This window comes from Ahaetulla prasina, chromosome 2 (genome assembly GCF_028640845.1).
Source record: "Ahaetulla prasina isolate Xishuangbanna chromosome 2, ASM2864084v1, whole genome shotgun sequence".
In the NCBI taxonomy this organism is placed as follows: Eukaryota; Metazoa; Chordata; class Lepidosauria; order Squamata; family Colubridae; genus Ahaetulla; species Ahaetulla prasina.
This window is the reverse complement of record NC_080540.1, coordinates 143,535,933-143,563,364: the sequence shown is the minus strand read 5'-3', so window position 1 is coordinate 143,563,364 and position 27,432 is coordinate 143,535,933. Positions and strand designations below refer to the sequence as shown.

At 44.6% G+C, this 27,432-nt stretch overlaps 2 protein-coding genes across 2 annotated transcripts in view; one reads left to right on the top strand and one right to left on the bottom strand.

Annotated features, from left to right (window-relative positions):
- LOC131193220 (uncharacterized) overlaps nucleotides 1–25,117 on the bottom strand; it is a 111,328-nt gene extending 86,211 nt beyond the window's left edge. Inside the window, exon 1 of the mRNA XM_058173203.1 lies at nucleotides 24,779–25,117. The gene's annotated coding sequence lies outside the window, so the exon portion shown is untranslated. The remainder of the gene's footprint in view (nucleotides 1–24,778) is intronic.
- On the top strand, nucleotides 1,610–24,785 carry LOC131193221 (ATP-binding cassette sub-family A member 9-like). Its single transcript, XM_058173204.1, has 5 exons — nucleotides 1,610–1,700; nucleotides 9,861–9,980; nucleotides 15,574–15,653; nucleotides 23,475–23,530; nucleotides 24,238–24,785. Exons 1-5 carry the CDS (start codon nucleotides 1,624–1,626, stop codon nucleotides 24,334–24,336), a joined length of 432 nt encoding a protein of 143 aa, XP_058029187.1. The 5' UTR covers nucleotides 1,610–1,623; the 3' UTR covers nucleotides 24,337–24,785.
- Nucleotides 25,118–27,432: the final 2,315 nt, after the last annotated feature.

Genomic DNA, 27,432 nt, shown 5'->3' with positions numbered 1-27,432 from the left:
TAGAAAGGTAAGCTCTATCTATCTAGCTGTGCTTTTGTGTTCCCCCTTTTAATTCTTCTTCAGTGCATTTTTACCCAGCTTTCCGCTCCTTGAAAATATATCCTTAAAACAAAGAAATAGAGATGAGGAAACAGGAGCCACGGCAGGAGAGAAGGGAGGAGGTGTTTGGGCACTAGCAGCCATGCTCAGATGCCTAAACTTTCCCCTGGCAAGACTTGATACATAACAGGGACTTGTTCTCCTTCCTTAAAAATACGTCAGTCTTTCACATGAGTGAAGAAAGAGAGACCATGCTATGGAATGGCGGAACAGCATGCCCTGAGTCAGGGGTGAAATGTAAAATTTGTTACTACTGGTTCTGTGGGCATGACTTGGTGTGTGTGGGGGGTAATGTGACTGGGTGGGCGTGGCCAACTTTTTCTTTTTTTTACTTTTAAAAGCATTTTTTCTACAACCTCTTCAGCCAAAGAAGTTGTAAAAAAATGCTTTTAAAAGCCTCTGAAGATCAGGCAATTCAGCTGGGATCGGCAGAGGAGCCTTTTAAAAACATTTTTTTCTACAACCTCTTCGACTGAAGAGGGTGCAAAAAAATACTTTTAAAAGCCTCTGATGATCCCAGCTGAGCTGCGCGATCATCAGAGGCTTTTTAAAAAAAACTTTTAAAAGCATTTTTTCGGCTGAAGAAAAAATGCTTTTAAAAGTTTTTTTAAAAAAGCCTCTGATGATCGCGCGGCTCAGTTGGGCATGGGGTTGGGGCAGGGATTTTTGCTACCGGTTTGCCGAACCACCCGCAGCCATCACTACTGGATCCGGCGATCCGATCCGAATCGGGAGCATTCCACCCCTGCCCTGAGTACTCAAGCCCAAAAACTTCTAACTTCTTCTTTACATAGTATTGTGATACCTTGTATTCCTCAATAACTGTTTCTGAAATTCTGTTATATAACAGTAGGAATTATATAGAATATTAAGATTCTTAACTAATGCACACCCTAAAAACCTGAGGACATAGACAACCATATAGAACAAAACTATACATGGTTAAAAATAATTGGATAGTATTGTGATTTTTAACATCCTGATTTACGTTGTGCAGCTCAGTTTGTAATGGCTCCATTTTCATGAATTGCTGAAGGGCTACAGTACGGGGAAGCTCTATGGAATTATAAATGAATTAAACATGCGCAAATTTACCCCAAAAGACTTGTAGACTTTGCTGTAATTGAATAACATTCCATCTCTCCTGATAATTGTCTTAAAAATCTAAATTGGTAATTACTCAGAATTAGTTACATCTCCAAATGTATTGTGTGTTCAGCTATAAAGACTGTTCTCAAGCTTGATGAAGATTGTAGTAGAACAAAGTGAAAGAATATTTTGACCATTCCAGTCCTTCAAGAATATATCATATAAAAAGTAAACTAACTTTAATAATTCCCAGTTTATTAGATAGTATCCCAGAACAGTAACATTAATTTGTCTGCATCATATGTTTTTTTTCCATTAGGAAAACGCGTTTTTGAAGAAAATGCGCATTTTTCACATTTCCATCTTTTGTATGTGTGAAATATTTAAGAGGGTTTAATATAATTTCCTGCATTTCAGTTGTGCTTTGCCCTAAGCATGCTGAGTAATCCGACTGTGTGGCTTCTAGATGAACCAACCACTGGCCTGGATCCCAAAGGAAAATACCAAGTGTGGTAAGTGTTCTTATGCATTATGCATTGAACTTATGCATTGAACTTTTAGGAGTAGGTTTGCACACTTGCAGTTGTAATAAAAATTCCTCTCCAATTTTTTATTTTTTATATCTTAAAAATAGTCCTCAACTTATAGCCACAATTGAGCCCAGAATTTATGCTGCTAAGTGAGAAATTTATTAAATGTGTTTTGTCTTATTTTACAATTTTCCTTGCCACAATTGATAAGTGAATCACTCCACTTGTTAAGTTGATAACATCGCTGTTAAATGAACCTGGTTTTAAATGAACCTTGTCAGAAGGTTGCAAAAGGTGATCACATGACCCTGGGACACTGCAGCTGTCATAAATGTGAGTCAGTTATCAAGCATCCAAATGTAAATCATGTGACTATGGGGATGCTGCAACAGTCATAAATGTGAAAAATGGTCATAAGTCACTATTTCAGTGTTATTATAACTTTGAACTGTCACTAAGCGAACTATTGATATTGATATATTGACCATCAATTGTGTTGTAAATGTTGTACCTTGATGAACGTATCTTTTCTTTTATGTACACTGAGAGCATATGCACCAAGACAAATTCCTTGTGTGTCCAATCACACTTGGCCAATAAAAATTCTATTCTATTCTATTTTAAGTCGAGAATTACCTGTAATCAAGTGTGTATTATTTGAATTTATGACAAAATTTTGTGGGGATTTGATTTCCGCTGATAGCTCTTGTAGCTTCTTGGTGGCTGTTATAAAATGTTATTTTTGGATCTGTGTATGTGATGAATCTCAGGCTTTCTAGAGATACCCAGCTGTCTTGTCTTTATTCATGACTCCAGGGATTAAAAGAGATTTTTGCAAGGCTCTCGGTTGTCCCCTCTTTCAGTGGAAATGCACCAGGCTATTTCTCATTGAAATTGCCAAGTCACTAATAAATTTAATAAACAAACAAACAACCAGCCAGTCAGTCTTGGGATTTAGGAAAAGCCCACTGACATCATGCCAGTGAAATCTCTATACTGACCATCTTACTTGCATGACTGTCTGCAATTGTATTTGAAATTATTTTAAGAGCTAGGAATAGATTGTATATTGAATACCTGACTCTGTGATCTCTTCTCAAAATCCCCAAAGCTTTAATCAAAAACTGTCTACTATTGACCTCACCCCAATCCTAAGAGGTCTGTAAGGGGCGTGCATAAGAGCACAAACGTGCCTTCCATTCCTGTCCTATTGTTTTCTTTCATTATATCCAATCAATATGGTTGTTACATACTTATGCTTATATATTATATAGTTACTTTCATGCTTATGCTTATATATACTGTTGTGACAAAATAAATACCGTATATACTCGAGTATAAGCCGACCCGAATATAAGCCGAGGTACCTAATTTTACCACAAAAACTGGGAAAAACTATTGACTCGAGTATAAGCCGAGGGTGGGAAATGAGGCAGCTACTGGTCAATGTAAAAAATAAAGATAGAGCCAAGTAAAATAACATGAATATTTATTTGAACGAAAAACAATAAAAGTGCAAAAGGGGGTCCCCAAAAAGAATATGGTATCAAAAATACAGTATCTTTAAAAGTAACAGCAACCAAGCTAACGAGAGCTAAAATCCCTCAAAACTCTCCTCCTCATCATCTGTTTGTCCAAACAGAGCTTCAGCTACTTCAGCGTCTGTGATGTTATCCGCATATACGTTGTCATCATCACTGAGTTCACAGTCGCCATCATCACTGCTGTCACCCTCATACAATGCGCTGTCTTCACTGCCATCCATAGCATTACTAATGCCACATTTCTTGAAGGCACGTTGCACCATGTCCTCTGGAATATCTTCCCATGCATCACGAACCCACTGTGCTATTAGTTGTATGTCTGGCTTTCTCAGATTTCCAACTTTTGTCAGTTGAGCTTGACCAGATGTCATCCATTCATGCCACATCCTTCGCACACGGTCCTTGAAAGGTTTATTTAAACTGACATCTAGGGGCTGCAATACAGATGTAAGCCCACCTGGAATAACGGCCAAAGTGACTTGAGATGACTTTGCCAATTTTTTTATGTCATCAGATATGTGGGCTCTGAACATATCCCAAACTAACAGTGATGGGTTTTCTTTAAGGCTGCTCCTGGTCGTCTGCTCCAAATTTCTTCCAGCCATTTTTTGTTCCATCTTCATCCATCCAGCCTTTAACATGTGCACGCACTGTAATTGTGGCGGAATTTTACCTTTTAGGCAAGGTCTTTCTTTAAAAATAATAACAGGCCTCAGCTTGGTTCCATTAGCCAAACATGACAGAACGACTGTGAAATGGTTTTTTTCATTTCCTGTGGTTCTTAGTAAAATTGTTTTGTCTCCCAAACTTGCCACAGTTCTGTTGCTTGGAAGATCAAAGGTCATAGGCGTTTCATCCATATTTCCAATATCTTGAAGGTCATAGTTATGGATCCTTCTTTGTTTTATGATGAATGAATGGAATGACATCACTTTTTCATCAAGGTCTTTTGGCAGCTTCTGTGCAATCTTTGTTCTTTGCCGCAAACATAGGCCAAACCTATTCATGAAGCGGTACACCATCCTGCTGATGCAACAAATTTTCAGTGCCTGGTACTTTAAATTTTTCTTCTTTAGCCATTTGAAGGGCACGTGTTTAATTCCCATACGTGTTACACAGTAACCATTTTGACGACACTCCATAACCCATTCATGCAATTCAGTCTCTAGAGCCCCAAATGGACTCGTTAAACCACGCCGAGCTTTTTGCCTTTGGAAGCTTTTCCAAGTCAGCTTTCATTTTCCGCCACTCCTTACTTGTTTTTCATCAACACAAAATTCCTACTTGCAATACTGTTATTGCTTTCTTCTGCTCTTGACACAACCTTAAGTTTGAAAGCAGCTTCAGATGACTCATGCTTTTGTTTTGATGGTCCAGGATTAGAAGTACTGGGATCCATTCCTAACAGGAAAAAAATTATTACGACGCCAACTGCCATCAGGAAACCATCACCCCAGAAAGCTGTCCAAAGAGACCCATGGACTGCAAGCTATCTTTTCCAAAGGCGAAAAGAGGGCGAGTGAGAGGAGGGCGAGTGTGTCAAACGCCAAGAGGCGAGAGGAGGCGAGAGTGACAAATGCCCCTTTTAATAAGGAGACGATCAAGAAAAGGTCTTATTTTAAAAAGTTGCTTCCCAACACACTTCACAAAAGGTTGATGATATGGATGACACAGTCATCCATTTTCATTCCCTACCGTTCCCTTTTCTTTTCTTTTCCAGTCTGTGTTTTCTGGAAATGCTGTAACTATCACACAGCATTTATAACCCTGCAACACATCATCACAAGAGACAAATACCGTACATTTGTTTCTATACAAATACGTTTTCAGGTCTCTTTATATAAATGTGTTTTCGGCTTAGAACGGGTTGTATTGATTTTCCTTGCTGTAACCCTTCCTGCTAATATTACAAATATATGGGAGAAGGGCGGTATACAATTATTATTATTATTATTATTATTATTATTATTATTATTATTATTATTATTATTATTATTATTATTATTATTATTATTATTATTATTATTATTTGATGATGATGATTTTTTTGCATTGGACAGAGCGAGCTTCAGTTTACCAAACTTTGTATCTTTTAATGAAACGTGTTAGTCTGAAGGGACTGTTTGAACTCACAAAACACTTGCAACTTTTAGTTCCGTGCTGAGGATTTTGGAAAGCAGCCCAGCAATATTTATTTATTGCTCGGACTGCTCTTATTTTCACTCCCCTTTCTTTTCTTTTCCTTCCTCCTCCTCCTTCTCTGCCTCTCTTTCGCCCCCACCTCCCGGGATCCTTGCGGTCGAAGGTTCTGCCCTGCCTTACACCAGCCGCCCACCCATGCCAAGGTCTCCTGGCTCTTTCGCCTCTGTAAGCAGCGGCCGGCAGCGCCGCCTCCCTCCATGGATCGGCTCCTTCCCCAGCACTGAAGGCATCCTTAGGAATACACCTCCACCTCCAGGAAAATAAAAAGAGGCAGAGAAGGTAAATCGCCCGCCCCGTTCGGAAAGAAAGGGGAGAGGACTCCAATGGAAGAAGGGAGAGGAGAATTACCAATAACAAACACAAAGCGCTGGGTTAGAGGTGCCTTGTCATGTACAAGGAGATCAGAGAGGGCAACCACCGTGAAACAATAATCAGACTCAAAACGGGCTGCTTATTTGCCATTTGCTCTGGGTAGAACGGGTTTTTTTTAAAAAAAAAAATTGGTTTGGAGAAGGAAAGCTAATTTGCTGATCTGCGCGAGGGTCGGTTTCTTTTGCCTCCCTTCTTCTTCCTCCTCCTTCTTCCCACCCTAGCTTGCAATGCCCCCATCTCTCCTCCTCCTCCTCCTCCTCCTGCCCCCCTCTCGGATTCGGCGTTCATTTCTTGCCTTTGTGGAGCGGAGGTGTTGGGGGGGGAGGGTTTGGGAATAGATTTGGCAGAGGAGATTACCGTAATTTTGCTCACTGTTGCTCACTGTTTACTTTACAATGTTCACTCGGGGAAGTGAAACGCAAAGTATAGTTAGCCTGGAAAAACTGAACCATGTGACTGGCGGAGAGAAGGACGGCGCCGGAGGGGCGGGGAGAAATTGTTTGTTCTTGCCGTATTTCTCCGCTTTCCAAGAGGCTTTTCTTTTCACCTCTTTCTCCCCACCTCCCCAATTTCCATAGGGGAAAACCCTGGGGAAAACTTGGCAAAAATAAAATAAAATAAAAAGTACTGAGTGCAAATGTTTTTTTTATACTGTAGTTGGAGTTTTCCACGTTTCTTTCACATTCAAGGCAGCATTCTCCCCATCCTCGCTGCTTTTCCAAAACATGCTTTGAAACCTTTGCATTTTATTGGGATGTATTAGTGACAACGCCTCCGCCTCCGAGGGCGAGAGGAGGACGAGTAAGAGGAGGGCGAGTGACAAGCAAATAAAGAGAGTTCTTCTCACCCTTGGCGTTTGACACACTCGCCGTCCTCTCCGAAAGCCGAAATTGAGTGCGGCGGCAGTGGGGTGGGTGGGTGGGTGGGGAGGCCGCCGTGAAGTGCCGGCTGGGGAGCCGGGATTGAAGTGCCGGCAGGGCGAGCCCAAATGCTGCCGGCATGCTTTGCCAGCTCGGCCGGCTGCTTTGGGGCGGCGGCTGGCCTCCGGCGCTTCCGCCGCTTTTGATGGCGGCGGCGGCGGTGGTCGGCGGAGGGGCGGAGGGGCGTCGACATTTTCGCCCTCTCACTGCCCTCCTCTTGCCCGCGGTGGGCGGAGGGCGTTGTCACCTCGCCTCCTCTCGAAAGCCGAAATTGAGTGCGGCGGCGGGAGGCCGCCGTGAGTGCCGGCTGGGGAGTCCAGGAGCCAATCCCGGCTCCCCAGCCGGCACTCACGGCGGCCTCCCCACCCTGCCGCCGCACTCAATTTCGCCGGAGAGGAGGGCGAGTGACAAACGCCAAGCGAGAAGAACTTATTTGTTTGTCACCTCGCCTCCTCTCGAAAGCCGAAATTGAGTGCGGCGGCGGAGGCCGCCGTGAAGTGCCGGCTGGGGAGTCCAGGAGCCAATCCGGCTCCCCAGCCGGCACTTCACGGCGGCCTCCCCACCCCCACCGCCGCCGCACTCAATTTCGGCTGGAGAGGAGGCGAGGGTGACAAACGCCAAGCGAGAAGAACTCTATTTGTTTGTCACTCGCTGAGGCGTTGTCACCTCGCCTCCTCTCGAAAGCCGAAATTGAGTGCGGCGGCGGAGGCCGCGTGAAGTGCCGGCTGGGGAGTCCAGGAGCCAATCCCGGCCCCCAGCCGGCACTTCACGGCGGCCTCCCCACCCTGCCGCCGCACTCAATTTCGCCGGAGAGGAGGGCGAGGGTGACAAACGCCAAGGGCTAGAAGAACTCTATTTGTTTGTCACCTCGCCTCCTCTCGAAAGCCGAAATTGAGTGCGGCGGCGGAGGCCGCCGTGAAGTGCCGGCTGGGGAGTCCAGGAGCCAATCCCGGCCCCCAGCCGGCACTTCACGGCGGCCTCCCCACCCCCACCGCCGCCGCACTCAATTTCGGCTGGAGAGGAGGGCGAGGTGACAAACGCCAAGGGGCGAAGAACTCTATTTGTTTGTCACCGCCTCCTCTCGAAAGCCGAAATTGAGTGCGAGCGGCGGGGAGGCCGCCGTGAAGTGCCGGCTGGGGAGTCCAGGAGCCAATCCGGGCTCCCCAGCCGGCACTTCACGGCGGCCTCCCCACCCCCACTGCCGCTCGCACTCAATTTCGGCTGGAGAGGAGGGCGAGTGACAAACGCCAAGCGAGAAGAACTCTATTTGTTTGTCACTCTCGCCGAAGGCGTTGTCACCTCGCCTCCTCTCGAAAGCCGAAATTGAGTGCGGCGGGGAGGCCGCCGTGAGTGCCGGCTGGGGGTCAGGAGCCAATCCGGCTCCCCAGCCGGCACTTCACGGCGGCCTCCCCACCCTGCCGCTCGCACTCAATTTCGCCGGAGAGGAGGGCGAGGGTGACAAACGCCAAGGGCTAGAAGAACTTATTTGTTTGTCACCTCGCCTCCTCTCGAAAGCCGAAATTGAGTGCGGCGGCGGGAGGCCGCGTGAAGTGCCGGCTGGGGAGTCCAGGAGCCAATCCCGGCCCCCAGCCGGCACTTCACGCGGCCTCCCCACCCCCACTGCCGCTCGCACTCAATTTCGGCCGGAGAGGAGGGCGAGGTGACAACGCCAAGCGAGAAGAACTTATTTGTTTGTCACCTCGCCTCCTCTCGAAAGCCGAAATTGAGTGCGAGCGGCGGAGGCCGCGTGAAGTGCCGGCTGGGGAGTCCAGGAGCCAATCCGGGCTCCCCAGCCGGCACTTCACGGCGGCCTCCCCACCCTGCCGCTCGCACTCAATTTCGGCTGGAGAGGAGGCGAGGTGACAACGCCTCCGCCTCCGAGGGCGAGAGTGACAAACAAATAAAGAGAGTTCTTCGCTTTGTCACCGCCTCCTCTCGAAAGCCGAAATTGAGTGCGGCGGGGGAGGCCGCCGTGAGTGCCGGCTGGGGGAGCCCGGGATTGGCTCCTGGGCTCCCCCAGCCGGCACTTCACGGCGGCCTCCCCCCACCCCCACTGCCGCTTCGCACTCAATTTCGGCCGGAGAGGAGGGCGAGTGACAACGCCTCCGCCCCCACCGCTGGCAAGAGGAGGACGAGTGAGAGGGGCGAAATGTCGAACGCCCCTCCGCCCCGCCCCTCCGCCGACCACCGCCGCCGCCGCCATCAAAAGCGGCGGAAGAAAACGCCGAGGCCAGCCGCCGCCCAAAACGAGCCGGCCGAGCTGGCAAAACATGCCGGCAGCATTTGCTCGCCCTGCCGCCCAGCTGTTCCCGAGGGCAAAAAACCCTCTCCCTGGGTCGGCTCTGCAAGGGTAGACTCGAGTATAAGCCGAGGGGGCGTTTTTCAGCACAAAAAACGTGCCGAAAAACTCGGCTTATACTCGAGTATATACGGTAAATAAAAAAAATAAAAATAAAAGAATATTTACATATCTTATGGATCTAGTGCTGCTTTGTTCATGTTCCTGATACGTCCATGAAATACTGACTATAATGCAATAATCCTAATCTTGTCTGTTTCAAAAATATACCACTTACCCAATAAGGAGAAGAAACAAGCCTTTACTATATGCCATGAGAACGATGGCAAAGCTGAGAAACTTGTCCTGATTTCTCATCCATCCACTTTACCTCTTTATATTATGTTCATTTAGATTTATTGGGATTAGATTCAGGCATTCTAAGTGTTCTGGCTTGTTTGTTCCACTCATCAATTTATTTTATTTATTTTTATTTTATTTTATTTGCATTTATATCCCGCCCTTCTCCAAAGACTCAGGGCGGCTTACACTATGTCAGGCAATAGTCTTCATCCATTTTGTATACTATATACAAAGTCAACTTATTGCCCCCCAACAATCTGGGTCCTCATTTTACCTACCTTATAAAGGATGGAAGGCTGAGTCAACCTTGGGCCTGGTGGGAGTTGAACCTGCAATATTGCAAGCAGTTGCTGTTAATAACAGGCTGCATTAGCCTGTTGAGCCACCAGAGGCCCTGAATTAAAGCTGAATCATAACAGAATTCAGGTTTCCTTCATTTTCATCAGTTGAATGATTTCTTTAGGAGAGCAATTCACACCATGCTGCAGAACAAGGATGAAGGTGCCCTTTTGACAACTCATCGCATGGAGGAAGCAGAGGCAGTGTGTGACCAAGTAGCTATCCTGGTGTCTGGACAGCTCAGGTAAGTTTTCTAGTGCATACTTTCTTTGTGGAGCACATAGGACTTTCTTGTAGACTTTTTCTCTTTTTGGTTATGATGGATGAAGTTCAAACTCTGAAATAGAGTAAAGCAATCATGGAATGCCACAACACTTTTAAACATTGTCTATGGAGATTCTGTCATCCAGATCTTGGTTGTCCCAAAGGTGCTTTTTTTCAAGAGGCAAGTGGACTTTCTGGTTTTTCTTTGAAGATGTTTTGCTTCTAATCCAAGAAGCTTCTTAGCTCTGAACTTGTAAGCATTATTTGAAGAGAGTTATGGCAATGCACTTAGTAATTTATATTTATAGGGGAAACCTTATATGCAAAGAATATGCACTCATATGCAAATAATTTCTGCATGGAAAAAGGATACAGACTTTACTGTATGCATCCTCTGACATTAGCTTTGAAGATTACTCAGAAGTTGCAGCAGGGGTGAAATCCAGCCAGTTCTGACAAGTTCTGGAGAACCAGTAGCAGAAATTTTGAGTAGTACCGGTAGTGGAAAATTTGAGTAGTTCGGAGAACTGGCAAATATCACCTGTGGCTGGTCCCAGAGTGGGGTGGGAATGGAGATTTTGCAATATCCTTCCCCCAGGAGTGGGGATGGAATGGGGATTTTGCAGTATCCTTCCCCCAGGAGTGGGGTTTGAATAGGGATTTTGCAGTATCCTTCCCCTGGAGTAAGGTGGAAATGGAGATTTTGCAGGATCCTTCCCCTGCCATGCCCACCAAGCCACTCCATGCCCACCAAGCCATGCCCACAGAACCGGTAATAAAAAAATTGAATTTCACCACTGAGTTGCAGGTAGTGCGAAGAGCTGAAGTGTACACAGATGATCTCCTACTGTGTGGTCTCTTATTTTGCTGATTAATCAACAACAAACTTCAAATGTTTTATTGAAGAACAGATGTTGGTTTGCTTAATTGGAATGTTGCCCGAAAATGAATTACGCAAGTTAAATTTGGTAGCGACAACTATCTGCTGATATTCCCATTTAGGAAAAACAAGGAAGGAAGCAAGGAAGGAAGGAAGGAAGGAAGGAAGGAAGCAAGCAAGCAAGCAAGCAAGCAAGCAAGCAAGCAAGCAGACAGCATTCTGCCCCCCTTCCCCCTTAATATTTAGGTAGCTCAATAACTAAAAAGAATTCTACCTTCCTTAACGCTATGGTGGACAATTTAGCTGGGCTTCTTTAGGCTGATGATGTGACTATTCTGTATCTGGCTCACATTGGTCTTAGAAGAGGTCTTTAATCCCTAGTGATATGTTGTAGGAAGTCAAGATACACAAAACTACACCAAAACCAAAATAATGGGATTTGTTGTTACAGAAAAGAAATTGAACAATACAAACTTTAGTGCCAGTTAAACAATAACATTATAGTCCAAGTATCATCCTTCAAATACCTTGGCATAGAATGTTAACTTTTTGGTATCTGGTGTGAACAAATTAAAACTATTTCTGATGAGGCTAACAATAGTGCTAAAACTGGTCCAGATTCCTAAGGGTGCTGTTTTGTGTTCTGTGTTGCATTTCAACCTTAACTTTGAAACTGGGATGATCCCGCTGGAAGGTGAAAATTAGCTCTACATCTGGCTTAATCTTAATCTTTCCAGTGATTCCCTATTCATCAGAAATCTTTTTGACCCTTTTTCCTTTTCTAGGAAAACAAGAATCAATCTATACTCAATTTCATTGAGGGCCGCATCAGGTAGTGTTTGACCTCAGGGGGGCTGGGCCAGCTTGACATCGCTTGAATCGGGGGCGCCTATGGTGGCCCAAGCGCTCTGCCGGCAAAAACAGGCTCACGAGCTCCATTTTCGACTGGGATAGCCTCCTGCAACCCTCTGCCAATGAAAACGGAGCTCAGGAGGACCGTGCATGGCCTTCACAAGCTTTGTTTTAATCTGGGATGGCCTCCTGCAATCCTGGGATGGCCTCTGCACGCAGCTCTCCTGAGTTCTGTGTTTACTGGCAGAGGCACAACGGGCTGGTCCTTCACTGTTTCCAGGGTGGCCCGGCGGGCCAGATCTAACCCATGGGCCTTGAGTCTGACACCCTGATCTATGCCTATGCAACTTCAAGTGTCAAGCTCTGTTGGCCACGAGACTATTAAAAGTCATTCTCCAACACCCTATGTTCAGTATAACTTTGCAAATGATCTAGATAATTAATACTCAAGGGATATAAACAGGAAATCCTTCTCTCCATCAAATTACCGATTTTGTGCTATGTATCCATACACAGTAGAGTCTCTTTCTTTGGCCTGCTTTCATGACGTGTTGTCAGTGATACTGTAGAGAAGGTGTTTTGCTCTGTTTTAGCAGAGCAAGTCTGTTGATCTGGACTAGAACTAGAGCTCTTAATCCACATGTTCTTTCCATGTCGTATTTATACAATGGGGACCCCACTCTTATAGCCCCTGCACATGTTTATTTGTTTGTTAAATTTATTTGCCAGCTATCTTGCCATGGGGCTACTTATGCAAGTTACGTTGAACATGTTCCAATCAGGTTTTTATTTGTTTTATGTAATGAAATCTTAACACCTTCAACTTCTTGCAAAAGTTCTTGCAGCTGCCATTGCTTAACACAGGGGCATTCTGTTGTCATTTTGCAGATTTATAACTGCAGAAAAATGTGTTTTTAATGTTGATTTATGTCCTTTTGTCATATGTGATTAGTTACGAACTGCGATAAAGTATATAGAATAGAATAGAATAGAATAGAATAGAATAGAATAGAATTGAATTGAATTTTATTTTATTGGCCAAGTGTGATTGGACACACAAGGAATTTGTCTTGGTGCATATGCTCTCAGTGTACATAAAAGAAAAGATACGTTTATCAAGGTACAACATTTACAACACAATTGATGGTCAATATATCAATATAAATCATAAGGATTGCCAGCAACAAGTTATAGTCATTCAGTCATAAGTGGAAAGAGATTGGTGATGGGAACTATGAAACGATTAATAGTAGTGCAGATTCAGTAAATAGTCTGACAGTGTTGAGGGAATTATTTGTTTAGCAGAGTGATGGCCTTCGGGAAAAAACTGTTCTTGTGTCTAGTTGTTCTGGTGTGCAGGGCTCTATAGCGTCGTTTTGAGGGTAGGAGTTGAAACAGTTTATGTCCAGGATGAGGATCTGCAAATATTTTCACGGCCCTCTTCTTGATTCGTGCAGTATACAGGTCCTCAATGGAAGGCAGGTTGGTAGCAATTATTTTTCTGCAGTTCTAATTATCCTCTGAAGTCTGTGTTTTCTTGTTGGGTTGCAGTTCAGTATATTCAGTCTGCTTATTTATTTATTTATTGATTTATTGATCAAATTTATATACCGCCCTATCTCCCGAAGGACTTATTATCCTCATTTTTTTTTCAACTTACAGGAATGTCACTCTTGACATTCTTAATTCTCACTTCCACATAATAATGGGGGCTTCTGAATGGTCTTATTAGTTTTGGTATTATGGGTGAATCCCAGTCTGTCAGCTTTCAGCAAACCATCAATTAACTAGGACCTTCCTGTAAATTTCTAAGGCAAGCTGTCAGTCTTATTCAGTCCACATTACTCCAAACACAGAGTTCTTAAATGTGAATTGGATTGAAAGGGTAAGGGAAAAACAAAGAAAATAAAGCAGGATTCCAAGTATCAGATATAACATGAATTAAAACACATAAGAATGCAATGGAAAATAGACTATGATTTAAAGGCATCTTTCACAATCTCTCTCCAGTTGCAATTGTTGCCTGACAGTTCAAATTACAGGACATCTGATAGAAGAGAATATTTGTAGTTCAGGTTTGACCTGTAAGGTCCTTGGTGCTCTATGACCTGTGTTCTTTTTTTTGCAGATGTTTCATTACCAAACTAGGTAAAATATCAGTGCTTACAGAAGAGCACAAGGTCCCATGCTACTTGTTAGAAGTCCCTTTTGTCCTCCTTCCTATCAACATGAGCATTTAATCTTTTCTCCTTTCTGCATGAACTTGGCAAAGCCATTGGAGACTCAATGGCCTGATACCTTTTAAAATCAGTACGTGGGGGCATGGATCAGAATAGTGCTACCCAATAACAATTCAATGCCATACATTGCATGCTGATTTATTTATTTATTTATTTATTTATTTGCAGGTGCCTGGGTTCAATTCAGGATCTGAAAAGCAGATTTGTAAAAAAACTATTTGCTGCAAATTAAAGTAAAGGGGGTAGAACAAGGAGATCTTGTGAACGCTCAGATTCTAAAAATGTTCCCACAAGCAGCGCGTCAAGAAAGGTAACAGAACATTTATCTGCAACTTTTGAATAGAATAGAATAGAATAGAATTCTTTATTGGCCAAGTGTGATTGGACACACAAGGAATTTGTCTTGGTGTATATGCTCTCAGCTTGATATGCTATCAACTTGACTGAATGCTTAAAAGTGTTTGAAATGGAAATCCTTTTGCTTTTAGGATGACTTTACTCAGGGGTGTCAAACTGATGGCCTGTGGCCCAGATGTGTCACACGCAGGCCATGCCCACCCCAGATCCATGAAGGGGAAAAATGTCGCAAAACATCTTGTGATGGCAATGTGACGCCATGAGTTTGACACCCGTGGCTTAACTGATGAAGAAAATTCCTTTTTAAAATTTAATCTTCTATTAAGAAGATTTTGCTTCTGAGGACAAAGTCATACCCTTGATCCAGATGGTTATGCTATATGCTTTGCCTATTGGATGCAGTTCTTCTCAAAATTAATTGCCATATTGTGGCACAGATGGAGATGTATGTAATGTGGAGAGTGACTTTGGTCTTCAGGCTAGAAAGTGGAAGACTTGTGAGTTCTAGTCCTGCCTTAGCCATGAAAACCAGCTGGGTGACTTTGGGCCAGTCACCTAACCCACCTCACTGGATTGTTGTTATGGGGAAAATAGGTGGAGGAAGGTTGAGTTATGTATTAAAATAATAAAGGTGTGATACAAATAAATAAAATTTTTGTTACTCCTTCCTGGGCAAACTGCACCTTTATTTTTAAAGTTTCTCTATATATAAATTGGGTTGCTCTGGCCAATAGTCTTGTGGGTCAGAATTATCAGTGATACAGATTATTGTTTATTATTGTATAGTATCTTGGTTTTAATTGCCTTCTAGAAAGTTTTAATTTTTATTTATTATTAAATTTATTTATCACCATTTTGTTTCAAAGCAGCTTATAGTATCATAACATTAAAACATCAGGGATAAAATGATAGTACAATCAAAGTAAAATCATAGTTATAAGATGGGGAAGGAAAGGGAAGGTGGGATTGGCTCTTAACTGATCAACCCCCTTCAGTGTGATACTTCCCTGTTATCACTAAAAAAGCTAAACTGGTTTCCAGCAGCAGGCTATTCCATAGTATTGAGGGCATCACACTTTTGAATAGCCTCAACCCCACTCACTTCCAGAAAGTGGGGTACCACCAATAATTTTGCCAAGGAAGATGAGTTTGAATGGGATGACTCAAGTTTGAAAAAGCAGTCCCGGAGGTGGTATAATTATTTCTCCTCCCCTTAAGATATTTATGGTTTCACCTATTTTTAGGATATCTACTCCGTTGGTCTACAAGATTCCAATGGAAGATGCCCTGCCTCTCTCTAAAGCTTTTTCCATGCTAGAAAAAGGTATGTCTCAAAGCATTATGAAATGTGAAAACATAAACTACAAATTAGATGGCATTTTCTGATATTTTCCTTGCATGAACACTGAAGGAAAAATAATGTATTTTCTCACCTACCAGAAATTTAAAAAAAATCTTTAGCATCTCTGGACATCCGTCAACAGTGTGAAATTTGAATTTATTTGTTTATGTACAATCGCCATAAATGCATGCCAGTTGTCAAGTGTCTGAATTTTCATCATGTGACCATGGGGAAATTGCAATGGGAAAAGTGGGAAAAACATTCCTAAGGCACCTTTTTCCCCCCAATGCCATAGTAACTTCAAATGGTCACTAAATGAATGGTTGTAACTTGAAGACTACTTGTAAGTACTTAAGAAGCAGCCCAGAACTGTAAGTCTAAGTTTACCATTCATGATCAAGATCAGGAACTAGTTATTTTTCTCCTTTCCTATGAATTCTGGTTTCAGCTACCTTCTAGGAATGTGGTATTTGTTCAAACTGATGAAAAATGGAAAATTAATGAACGTTGATAATATTTTAAAAAACCCATATATTTTTTCCACCCCAAACTTCCCATCTTCTTGTAAGGTTTACTCAATGGAAATCTGTCCCTCTTCAGATTAGCAAGATAACTCTGAGATAAATAAATGACTCAGAGTCCATGTGCCAGAAAAAGTACAAATGTTGAACTATGTGTGGTTTTCTTGAGGACAGCAGCAAACTGAGTACAGATGTGTGTGGATAATACTCAGGAGATGTCAGCTGAAATATTTTGTTTACTGCAGCGCCTTTCAATTTTTGCAGCTTAAGAGTCTCTGTAGGATTTCCCAAACCAGGTGCAAGTTTCCATTATAAGCCCAACCCCCAACCGGCATGGTAATTTTAGTCAGGAGGAATAAATCTGCAAATTTCTAGTTTTAGCCCAGAAGAATGATAGCAATAGATCTGCATAACAGACCTTATTTGAGAAATTTGGTCCTTCAGCGAGTTTTCAAAAATCAATTGGAACAAGTCAGGGAGGTGAATAAACAGTGTGCAGACTGCCGTTAGTAGAAGGGCCACCTTTTACAGATTTGAACCTGGAACTTTTAGGAAACTGAATCTCTCTATATGGGTGTTCTGTCCTTATTGCTGAGGTAAACCCAGCTATAAACTCCCAGGAACACTCCTTATTGACATGATGTTTTATCATTGACATCTGCTATTTTGCTTACTACGGTGTGGTCTCTACTATGTGGTTCATTAAGGAGCATACCCTTTACTCTGAGAGAAGCCATACACTCTTATAATTTACTGTACTTGGTCAACTGAGCGTGTCCAGAAATATTTTACAAGAAGAGTTCTCCACTCCTCTGATTACAACAAAATACCTTATGCCACCAGACCTGAAATCCTGGGTTTAGAAAATTTAGAACTCCGCTGCCTTTGACATGACCTGAGCTTAACTCATAGAATCATCTATTACAACGTCCTTACTGTTGAAGACTACTTCAGCTTCAATCACAACAATACACGCGCACACAATAAATTTAAGCTTAATATGAACCCCTCCAATCTTGATTGCAGAAAATATGACTTCAGAAACAGAGTTATTAATGCTTGGAATAAACTACCAGACTCTGTAGTCTCTTCCCAAAATCCACAAAGCTTTAACCAAAAACTGTCTACTATTGACCTCACCCCATTCCTAAGAGGTCTGTAAGGGGCATGCATAAGAGCACCAACGTGCCTACCATTCCTGTCCTAATATTCCCTTTGATTGTATACAATTTCATATAGTTATTACATACTTATGGTTATATATATGCTTATATATCGTATAGTTATTTCATGCTTATGCTTACATATAATGTTGTGACAAATAAACTTTATTTAGTAACTTGCCTTCAGGATCACTAGATTTTTTGATTATAATTATGTTATGATTATGTTTAAGAAAGATGAATAGACTTAGACATTGCAAAGTACCAGTAATTGCAAAGAAATGCTATAGGAGCCTAATCATATTTACTGGTAAAAACACCATTACTCTTTTGGAAATGTTTTGAAAACTGGGCCTTACAAGGATTAACAGCTCCCTGCAATGCTTTAAAACAGCTTTGCTGGCTGAGGGACTCTGGGAGTTATTATTATTATTATTATTATTTATTTGATTTTTATACCGCCCTTCTCCCGAAGGACTCAGGGCGGTGTACAGGCAAAAGTAAAAACAGACAATACAATATACAATTTAAAATGCAAATTAAAAAACTTATTATAATTGGCCTAAAACTTTAAAATATATAAAAAACTAAAACCCCATTTAAAAATTGGTAGTAGAAAATTTAAAATCAATAAAATTTAAGCCAGCCCCGCGCGAATGAAAAGATATGTCTTCAGTTCGCGGCGAAAGGTCCGAAGGTCAGGTATTTGGCGTAAACCCGGGGGAAGCTCGTTCCAGAGTGTGGGAGCCCCCACAGAGAAGGACCTTCCCGCCAGCCAACATTGCTTGGCGGACGGCACCCTGAGAAGTCCCTCTCTGTGAGAGCGTACGGGTCGGTGGGAGGCATGTGGTAACAGCAGGCGGTCCCGTAAGTACCCAGGCCCTAAGCCATGGAGCGCTTTAAAGGTCGTAACCAAAACCTTAAAGTGCACCCGAAAGGCCACAGGTAGCCAGTGCAGTCTGCGCAGGAGCGGTGTTACACGGGAGCTACGCGAAGCTCCCTCTATCACCCGCGCAGCTGCATTCTGGACTAACTGAAGCCTCCGAGTGCACCTCAAGGGGAGCCCCATGTAGAGAGCATTACAATAATCCAAGCGAGAGGTAACGAGCGCATGAGTGACTGTGCACAAGGCATCCCGATCAAGGAAGGGGCGCAACTGCCGAACCAGGCGAACCTGGTGGAAGGCCCTCCTGGAGACGGCCGCCAAATGATCTTCAAACGACAGCCGTTCATCCAGGAGGACACCTAAGTTGCGCACCCTATCCTTTGGGGCCAATAACTCGCCTCCAACAGTCAGCTGCGGCTGCAGCTGACTGAATCGGGATGCCGGCATCCACAGCCACTCCGTCTTGGAGGGATTAAGCTTGAGCCTGTTTCTCCCCATCCAGACCTGTATGGCTTCCAAACACCGGGACAGCACTTCAACAACTTCATTGGGGTGGCCCGGGGTGGAAAAGTACAGCTGGGTGTCATCAGCGTACAGCTGGTATCTCACCCCGAAGCCACTGATGATCTCACCCAACGGCTTCATATAGATGTTGAACAGAAGGGGCGAGAGAATCGACCCCTGCGGCACCCCACAAGTGAGGCACCTCGCGGCCGACCTCTGCCCCCCTGTCAACACCGTCTGCGACCGGTCGGAGAGATAGGAGGAGAACCACCGATACACGGTGCCTCCCACTCCCAATCCCCCCAACCGGCGCAGCAAGATACCATGGTCGATGGTATCAAAAGCCGCTGAGAGGTCTAATAGGACCAGGGCAGAGGAATAACCCCTGTCCCTGGCCCTCCAGAGATCATCCACCAATGCGACCAAAGCTGTCTCCGTGCTGTATCCGGGTCGGAAGCCGGACTGGAACGGGTCTAGATAGACGGCTTCATCCAGGTATTGGGGTAGCTGTCGCGCCACAGCACTCTCTACAACCTTCGCAACAAAGCGAAGGTTGGAGACTGGACGATAATTACCCAAAATAGCTGGGTCCAGGGAGGGCTTCTTGAGGAGGGGTCTCACCACCGCCTCTTTCAAGGCGGCAGGGAAAACCCCTTCCAACAAAGAAGCGTTGATAATCCTGCCAGCCTCGTGTCACCTCCTGAGTGGCCAGTACCAGCCAGGAAGGACACGGGTCCAGTAAACATGTAGTGGCGTGAAGCCTCCCAACAACCTGTCCACGCCCTCGGAGCCACAGGGTCAAACTCATCCCAAACAGACTCAACAAGACGTGCCTCCTCTCCTCGCTTGATCATCCCAATTTCGGTCCAGACCATCCCGGAGCTGAGCGATTTTATCGATAGATAACCACTAAACTCCTCGGCACGCCCCTGCAAGGGTCATCCCGCACCTCCTGATGAAGGAGGGAGCGGTCACCCAAACAGGGCGGCCGGGCGGTTATCTGCCGACGCAATGAGGGTGGAGGCGAGAACGCCGCCTCCCTCATTGCCACTAGGTAGGTCCTAGAATAGGACCCAACTAGTGTCCGATCAGCTCGAACGACTGACCTCCAGGTGCTCTCTAGGCGTCTTCTCCGGCGTTTCATCTCCCTCAGCCCCTCGGAGAACCAAGGGCCGGACGAGATCTGCGCCGGGTCAGAGGTCGCAAAGGCACGACACGGTCCAAGGCCCCAGCCGCGCCTGTTCCCAGGCCACAACTAGTTCCTCAGTCGTGCCGTGGGCCAGATCCTCAGGAATGGCCCAAGCTCCATCAGGAACCTCTCAGGGTCCATCAGGCGCCTGGGACGGAACCAACGATAGGTTCCGTCTCCCTGCGATGGTGAGTGGCGGTTCGAAGTCTAGGCGAAGGAGAAAATGATCGGACCATGACATTGGTTCTGTTACTAAATCATCTAATTCCAGATCATTTAACCACTGTCCAGAGATATAAATCAGATCCAGCGTGCCTCCCCCCAATCCCCCAACCGGCGCAGCAAGATACCATGGTCGATGGTATCAAAAGCCGCTGAGAGGTCTAATAGGACCAGGGCAGAGGAATAACCCCTGTCCCTGGCCCTCCAGAGATCATCCACCAATGCGACCAAAGCTGTCTCCGTGCTGTATCCGGTCGGAAGCCGGACTGGAACGGGTCTAGATAGACGGCTTCATCCAGGTATTGGGGTAGCTGTCGCGCCACAGCACTCTCTACAACCTTCGCAACAAAGCGAAGGTTGGAGACTGGACGATAATTACCCAAAATAGCTGGGTCCAGGAGGGCTTCTTGAGGAGGGTCTCACCACCGCCTCTTTCAAGGCGGCAGGAAAACCCTTCCAACAAAGAAGCGTTGATAATCCTCTGAGCCAGCCTCGTGTCACCTCCTGAGTGGCCAGTACCAGCCAGGAAGGACACGGGTCCAGTAAACATGTAGTGGCGTGAAGCCTCCCAACAACCTGTCCACGCCCTCGGAGCCACAGGGTCAAACTCATCCCAAACAGACTCAACAAGACGTGCCTCCTCTCCTCGCTTGATCATCCCAATTTCGGTCCAGACCATCCCGGAGCTGAGCGATTTTATCGATAGATAACCACTAAACTCCTCGGCACGCCCCTGCAAAGGGTCATCCCGCACCTCCTGATGAAGGAGGGAGCGGTCACCCAAACAGGGCGGCCGGGCGGTTATCTGCCGACGCAATGAGGGTGGAGGCGAGAACGCCGCCTCCCTCATTGCCACTAGGTAGGTCCTAGAATAGGACCCAACTAGTGTCCGATCAGCTTCGAACGACTGACCTCCAGGTGCTCTCTAGGCGTCTTCTCCGGCGTTTCATCTCCCTCAGCCCCTCGGAGAACCAAGGGCCGGACGAGATCTGCGCCGGGTCAGAGGTCGCAAAGGCACGACACGGTCCAAGGCCCCAGCCGCGCCTGTTCCCAGGCCACAACTAGTTCCTCAGTCGTGCCGTGGGCCAGATCCTCAGGAATGGCCCAAGCTCCATCAGGAACCTCTCGGGTCCATCAGGCGCCTGGGACGGAACCAACGATAGGTTCCGTCTCCCTGCGATGGTGAGTGGCGGTTCGAAGTCTAGGCGAAGGAGAAAATGATCGGACCATGACATTGGTTCTGTTACTAAATCATCTAATTCCAGATCATTTAACCACTGTCCAGAGATATAAATCAGATCCAGCGTGCCTCCCCATGTGCGAGGGGCCATCATTTACTCGAATCAGGTCCAAGGCCGTCATGGAAGTTTGAACTCCCGAGCTGCAGTCGATGACAAGCCAGCTGATGGCAGGTTGAAATCCCCCATGACTTTAAGTCTGGGGGTCTCAACCGCCACAGCGGCAAGTACCTCCAACAGCTCGGGCAGGGCTGTGGTCACGCAGCAAGGAGCCAGGTACGCGATCAACAAGCCCAACTGATTCCTATGGCCCCACCTCACATAGAGGGATTCACAGCCGGCAATCTGAGGAACAGTGGCCTCCCTCGGCTCTAGATCTTCCTTAATAACAACCGCCACCCCCCCACCCCTACCTTGGGCCCTCGGCTGATGAAATGCTCGGAAACCTGGAGGGCACAGCTCAACAAGGGGGACCCCCCCTCTGGACCCAACCAGGTCTCCGTAATGCCCATAAGGTCCGCGGACTCCCCCTGAATAAGATCGCAAATCAGGGGAGCTTTATTGACCACGGACCGGGCATTACATAACATCAACCGAAGATCCAAGCTCTGAGGATCATGGCCGCCTGAGGAATGGGAAGGGACTGAGGGGCCGGAGCACGTGATTGCTTTCAGACATCGAGCACGTGCTCCCAACTCTCGATACGCCCCCCCTCCGCCATATCTGCCTCTCCCACTTACCGTACAGATTGAACAACCCTTTAGTCCTGGAACAAAACCCTCCCCCCCCTGCCTTCAGACCAGATGTAAAAGTGCCGCAAACAAGCACAGGGGCTGGATCCCTCCCCGACGGGTTAATCCCCCCACCCGTCGTATCCCCCCACAAGTTGAAGTCCACAAGTCTTAAAAGGGACCAAGGTTGGAGACCCCTGCTTTAAAACAACCCATTATTTTCAGGCTGCTGCAGAAGTCTGAAAAAAGGATACTGCTACTTTAAAGAGTTGATTCATTAATGTAATGCTTAATCAAACACAGCGTTTTTCCAGACTCAAGAAGTCAAGCTGCTTTAATGAATAGCACAGAGCTGGGTGTTCATAGTTGTGTGAGATCTAAAGCATACCTTCCGAATTAATTTCAAAGTATGCACAGCCCTAATCTTTAGCCTGATTGTCACTATTAATGATCTTTCCAGAACCGTAATGCATCAGGATTAGACAATTTTCTCACCAGAGTGTTAATGATCATCCTGAGGTAAACTGTTTAGATAGTTTTATCACAAGAATGATCCAGGTGTCAGAAGAACACTTTAGTTTGTCTTGCCTTTATACACGTAGTAGTATCTGAACTGAGTCAATTGCTGCTAATTTAATCAGTAAAAGTAATAAAGATCAATATTTCATTATTGCATGGTTAGAGCTTTGGGTATGCTTTTAATGTTTTGCTTTTAGCTGAGAACAACCTTCTCTATTTTATGCCAAGTACACAATGGACAAGATAAACTTATTGTCTAGCCCAGGGGTCTCCAACTTTGGAAACTTTAAGACTTGTGGACTTCCATTCCCTTTGCTGGGTGAGGAATTCTGGGGGTCGAAGTCCACAAGTCTTAAAGTTACTAAGGTTGGAGACCCCTGGTCTAGCCCCTAATAGTAACTAAGAAAGTTGGACTCCCATAAAGTGTCAGCAGCCATGTTTAAGGTGAGGAAAAAGACATAAGATTACAGAATCATGAAAACTGGTAAGTTTGTTTACTTCCACAGTCAGCATGTGGTGGGTGCTCTTTGAGGCTGTTGAACTTCTTTCCAGATCTCTCTCTCTTGATTGAATGGGAAGTAGCTAGCCGTTCAGGGGATAAGAATGGAATGCCCTTGCTTTTCTTCTGCAATGTATTATAAACATCCCTTCTTATTCCCAGAATATCCCACTGCACCCAATGAATTCTCAAAAATAAACATATCAATCAGTCTAAAGGAAATGGCTACATGGGTGTTGAGTAGGGAAGGAATATGCTATGCACAGAAGACAAGCAAAAATGTTCCATGCAAACCCTAATTCAACCAAGCCTATTTTTTCCCCCCACATAGCAAAACAACTGTTCAACCTTGAGGAGTACAGTTTTTCTTTGAACACATTGGAACAGGTAATCTCTTTAAATAATACACTTATGTGATAGAATTTGTGGGGATTCCGCTCCCCCCCCCCAATCTTGCAGCCTTATCATGATAGAAGTGTTCCTGGGAGGGGTCCAAGTGAAGAAGACTTGCAATGGACAGGAGGAATATATATTCTCTGTAGGGTCACTCCATAGTGACCGTATATTCTCCATAGAGTCACTCAAGGCATGAAGGTCATTCCAAAGCAGCCATAGCAAACTAGGAAGATATTTGGAAGCTGATCTGCTTTCTACTGCTTGGGAGAAGGCAATGGGAAATCACTCATGTATTTTATCAAGAAGACCGTATGGATAGACAAGATAAACCGACTGATGATATAGCGCTGGATGACAGGCCCCTTGGTTTATTTATTTATTTAAAATTATATTGCTGTCTACTTGTTCATGGTGATTCAAGGAAGTTTTTTGACACAAAAAGCAAAGAAGGAATGGCAGTGCTTCCATAAACAGGAAGGGTACAATGTAGCAAAGACACTACTTGGACAGAGTACAATCAAGGACTAAATGGTTTCAATCAGAAATCCTTCAAGGATTCTTCATCCAAAAGATCCTCCTTTTACAAAGGGAACTGAAACTAATATTTTCCTGGGAAAGATAAATATTAGGCAAATGTTATCTCTTATACCATTCCTTCACCATTGACTAACCTATTAAATATTGTCTGCTTTATGTAGGTTTTCCTAGAACTTTGCAAAGACCAAGAGAGAGATTATTTTGATTTGGCTCCGAATACAACTTTTGATTGGAAGAAACTTCAGGAGGGTGATCTCTAAGTCATCAACACATTAAAAAAAATTGAACAGTACTGACGTAAGCACTTGATCTGAAAGAGAGAATATTCTCTAGATAATGGGGGTTATAATCTGTTGCTTAGAATGGAAGTTTTTAAGGAAAAGGCATTGTGACTAACTCTTATATTAACCATATCTAGAGAATTTACAGTTCTCTAAATTTTACAGTTCAGGTAAATTTCAACCAAGAAGAAGAAGAAAATGACTTTTCTGCATTGTTTCATGTTTCATCAACATAAATTTTACCTTTTATTGTGGACATAAATTAAAGTATACATAATACTTTCAATCAATATTTTTAGATCTGCTTTCTTAAATGTGTAAAAGTGGTATATTTTTCAGATTAAAATATGCATTGTATTTTTCGGAGTATAAAATGCAGCTTAGTTTTTGGGGAGGAAAATAGGAAAAAAAATCTGCCTACCAGGTATTCATCTGGCTAGTCTCCTTAGTCTGGTCAACTTCAGCACATTAATTTTCTGGTCTTGAGCACGCATGCGTAGTTTTTATCCCCTGCTTGGGGATAAAAAAAACAGCTTCTAAAGCACAGCTGATCCTTGGAGAGAGAAGCATTGAGAAAAGCAGGCACAGCTCGGTAGATCGCTTTACTTGCTAGCACCTCATTAGGGCTGAAAAACAGCTTCTAAAGCACAGCTGAGAAGGAGCAGCAATGAGAAAAGCAGGCAAAGCATGGAGATCGCTTCACTCGCTAGTGCCTCGTTAGAGCTGAAAAAAAGCTTCTAAACCACAGCTGAGAGTTGGAGGGAACAACCAAAGCACAGAAGATCACTTCACTCACTAGCGCCTCATTAGGGCTGGAAAAAAGCTTCGAAAAAGCTACATTCAGAGTATAAGTTGAACTCAAATTTTCAGCCTCTTTTTGGGGGGGGGGAGAAGTGTGTCTTATACTCTGAAAAATACGGTAAATACCTTAATTCTGATAAATATGATATGTAGCGTATACCCAAAGGTTTATATGGCAAATAAATTGCTGCATTCTAAATATTTAAGCATCTTTCTCTCCTTTCTCTTACATTTTTAAACTTGCAACAGTGAAAAACCGAACACAGAAATATCAACAGTGCAGAGAAAAAAATAAATTTGGGGGAGGGGGGGGAAATGCCCCTTCTTCATACTGTTAGCAATAGTGAAAAACAGAAGAAAGCATAGAAAACTTGTTTTATTTTGTTCATCAGAAGTGACTTTGGGATTAATATAATTAATATATGTCAAAGCCTGAGCCAGAGAAGCAGATAACACTTCTCAAACCCTACTGAAAATGAATAAAGCTCAAAGCCAATCAAATTATTTTCTTATATGAAGTACACATTTTCCCAAGCAATCTTTTTTCTCCTTGTTGAAAAAAAAAACTTAACAATTAACCATTTGCTATACTCTAAGGACATCTGAAGTGGCGCAGTGGTTAGAGTGCAGTACTGCAGGCTACTTCAGCTGACTGCTAGCTGCAGTTCAGCAGTTCAAATCTCACGAGGCTCAAGATTGACTCAGCCTTCCATCCTTCCGAGGTGGGTAAAATGAGGACCCAAATTGTTGGGGGCAATAGGCCGAGTCTGTAAATCGCTTAAAGAGGGTTGCAAAAGCACTATGAATATAAGTGTAAGTGGTATTGCTATTGCTATCCCCCCCCCAAAAAAAATCTGAACAGTCACAAGCTTCTTCATCCTTCTACTGGATCTACTTCCAGAATTAAGTCTGAAGAAGTTGTGACAGTGAACTTTTTTGTAATGTATTTTCAAACATCACATGAAAAACAATTGTTGTGTAAAGTATAAATAATATTAAGATACTATTGGAATTTACTACAGCTTTACTCAGAACCAGTTTCTGAATGATTAATTGTTTGTGTTCTTTTTTAAATTGCCGTGGATGTCCCCTTGTTGCGAGATGCCTGCACAGCCATTGCCTCTTCAGGAGAGACATGGCAAGGTGAGGCTGCCTTTTGGGACCAGCTTTGGCTTCTCAGGAGCCTTCCGGGTGTGAGGCCTAAAAGAAAATGCCTCCCCCGAGAGTTGCCCACTTGTCCATTCACCGGTGTGGGGGAGGAAGTGGGGCTAGGGCTTAAAGTTGCTTTCCAAAGGGGATATAAATACTATGGTAAAGAATGGGTAAAGAATGGGGTATATACCCTAAATACAATGGTAAACAATGAATTCCATGAATCGTCCATGAAATCTTTTCTCTAGGTAACAGTTGCAGTCTAATAGTGGATGTAGCCTGTGTTGTCTTCTGTCTTCTTGTGTTATACTAGGTCTCCTTGTATTTCTCAGGCTGAGTTCTCATTTACTTACTTGGTATGAAAAGGCAGCGTTTCACATACATCCTTTGTCACATCTCTAACACTTCAAAAAATATTCTTAAAATGGACAAAATTAAATAAGATTCTTATACCACACATACTTGGAATGGGCAGATTATGAGGCGTAGCAGAAGAAAATGTTGCTGCTTTCTTGGCTACTGTCCTCAGAAGAAAGCCTTATGGTCAACTTGACCATAGGGGAAAAACATCTGGAGATTTACGCAGATATGAAAGGGATAGGCGGTGGTGTGTGGGCCACGCTGCCTCCTTTTGTTTTCTTCCTTCTCCCGCCATGAAACAAAAGCAAACAGCAACAGAGTTGCTTTGACCAGGTGGACATCTGCAGGATGGGAGGGTGGCGAGAGTGGTGGTGGAGGCCCCTTCCACGTGCAGCGCATGGAGATGGCAAAGGTGGACAAGTTGGCCCCGGCGGCCCTGTTGCTGCAGAGGCATGGCAATTGCTCAGCTAGGGTGGCCTCGGCTGGGGCTGCATCCGCCTGTGCCATGTTCCACTCCAGCTGGCTGCATGACTACAAGTGCAGCGACCTGCTCTTCAGGAAGATGAAGGGCTACTTACACTGGCCTGCCTGGGTAAGCGCTGCCGCCCAGGCCAAAGGGGGCTCCGCAGTGGTGCAGCTGGGTCTGGCCTGCTCCCCGTGCAGTGGGCTGCCACCCCGCCGGCAGCTTCTGCCCCTCTCGAATGAGCCACGGCTGACTCTCCTTCCCCCGGAGTGCTGGACTCCATGGGCTGAGTTCCCGGA

Coding starts and splice junctions, on each gene's coding strand:
- LOC131193221 (XM_058173204.1), top strand. CDS start 1,624: ATGCTGAGTAATCCGACTGTGTGGCTTCTAGATGAACCAACCACTGGC. Junction 9,981..15,573: donor CTGGTGTCTGGACAGCTCAG/GTAAGTTTTCTA, acceptor ACCTATTTTTAG/GATATCTACTCCGTTGGTCT. Junction 15,654..23,474: donor TTTTTCCATGCTAGAAAAAG/GTATGTCTCAAA, acceptor CCCCCCACATAG/CAAAACAACTGTTCAACCTT.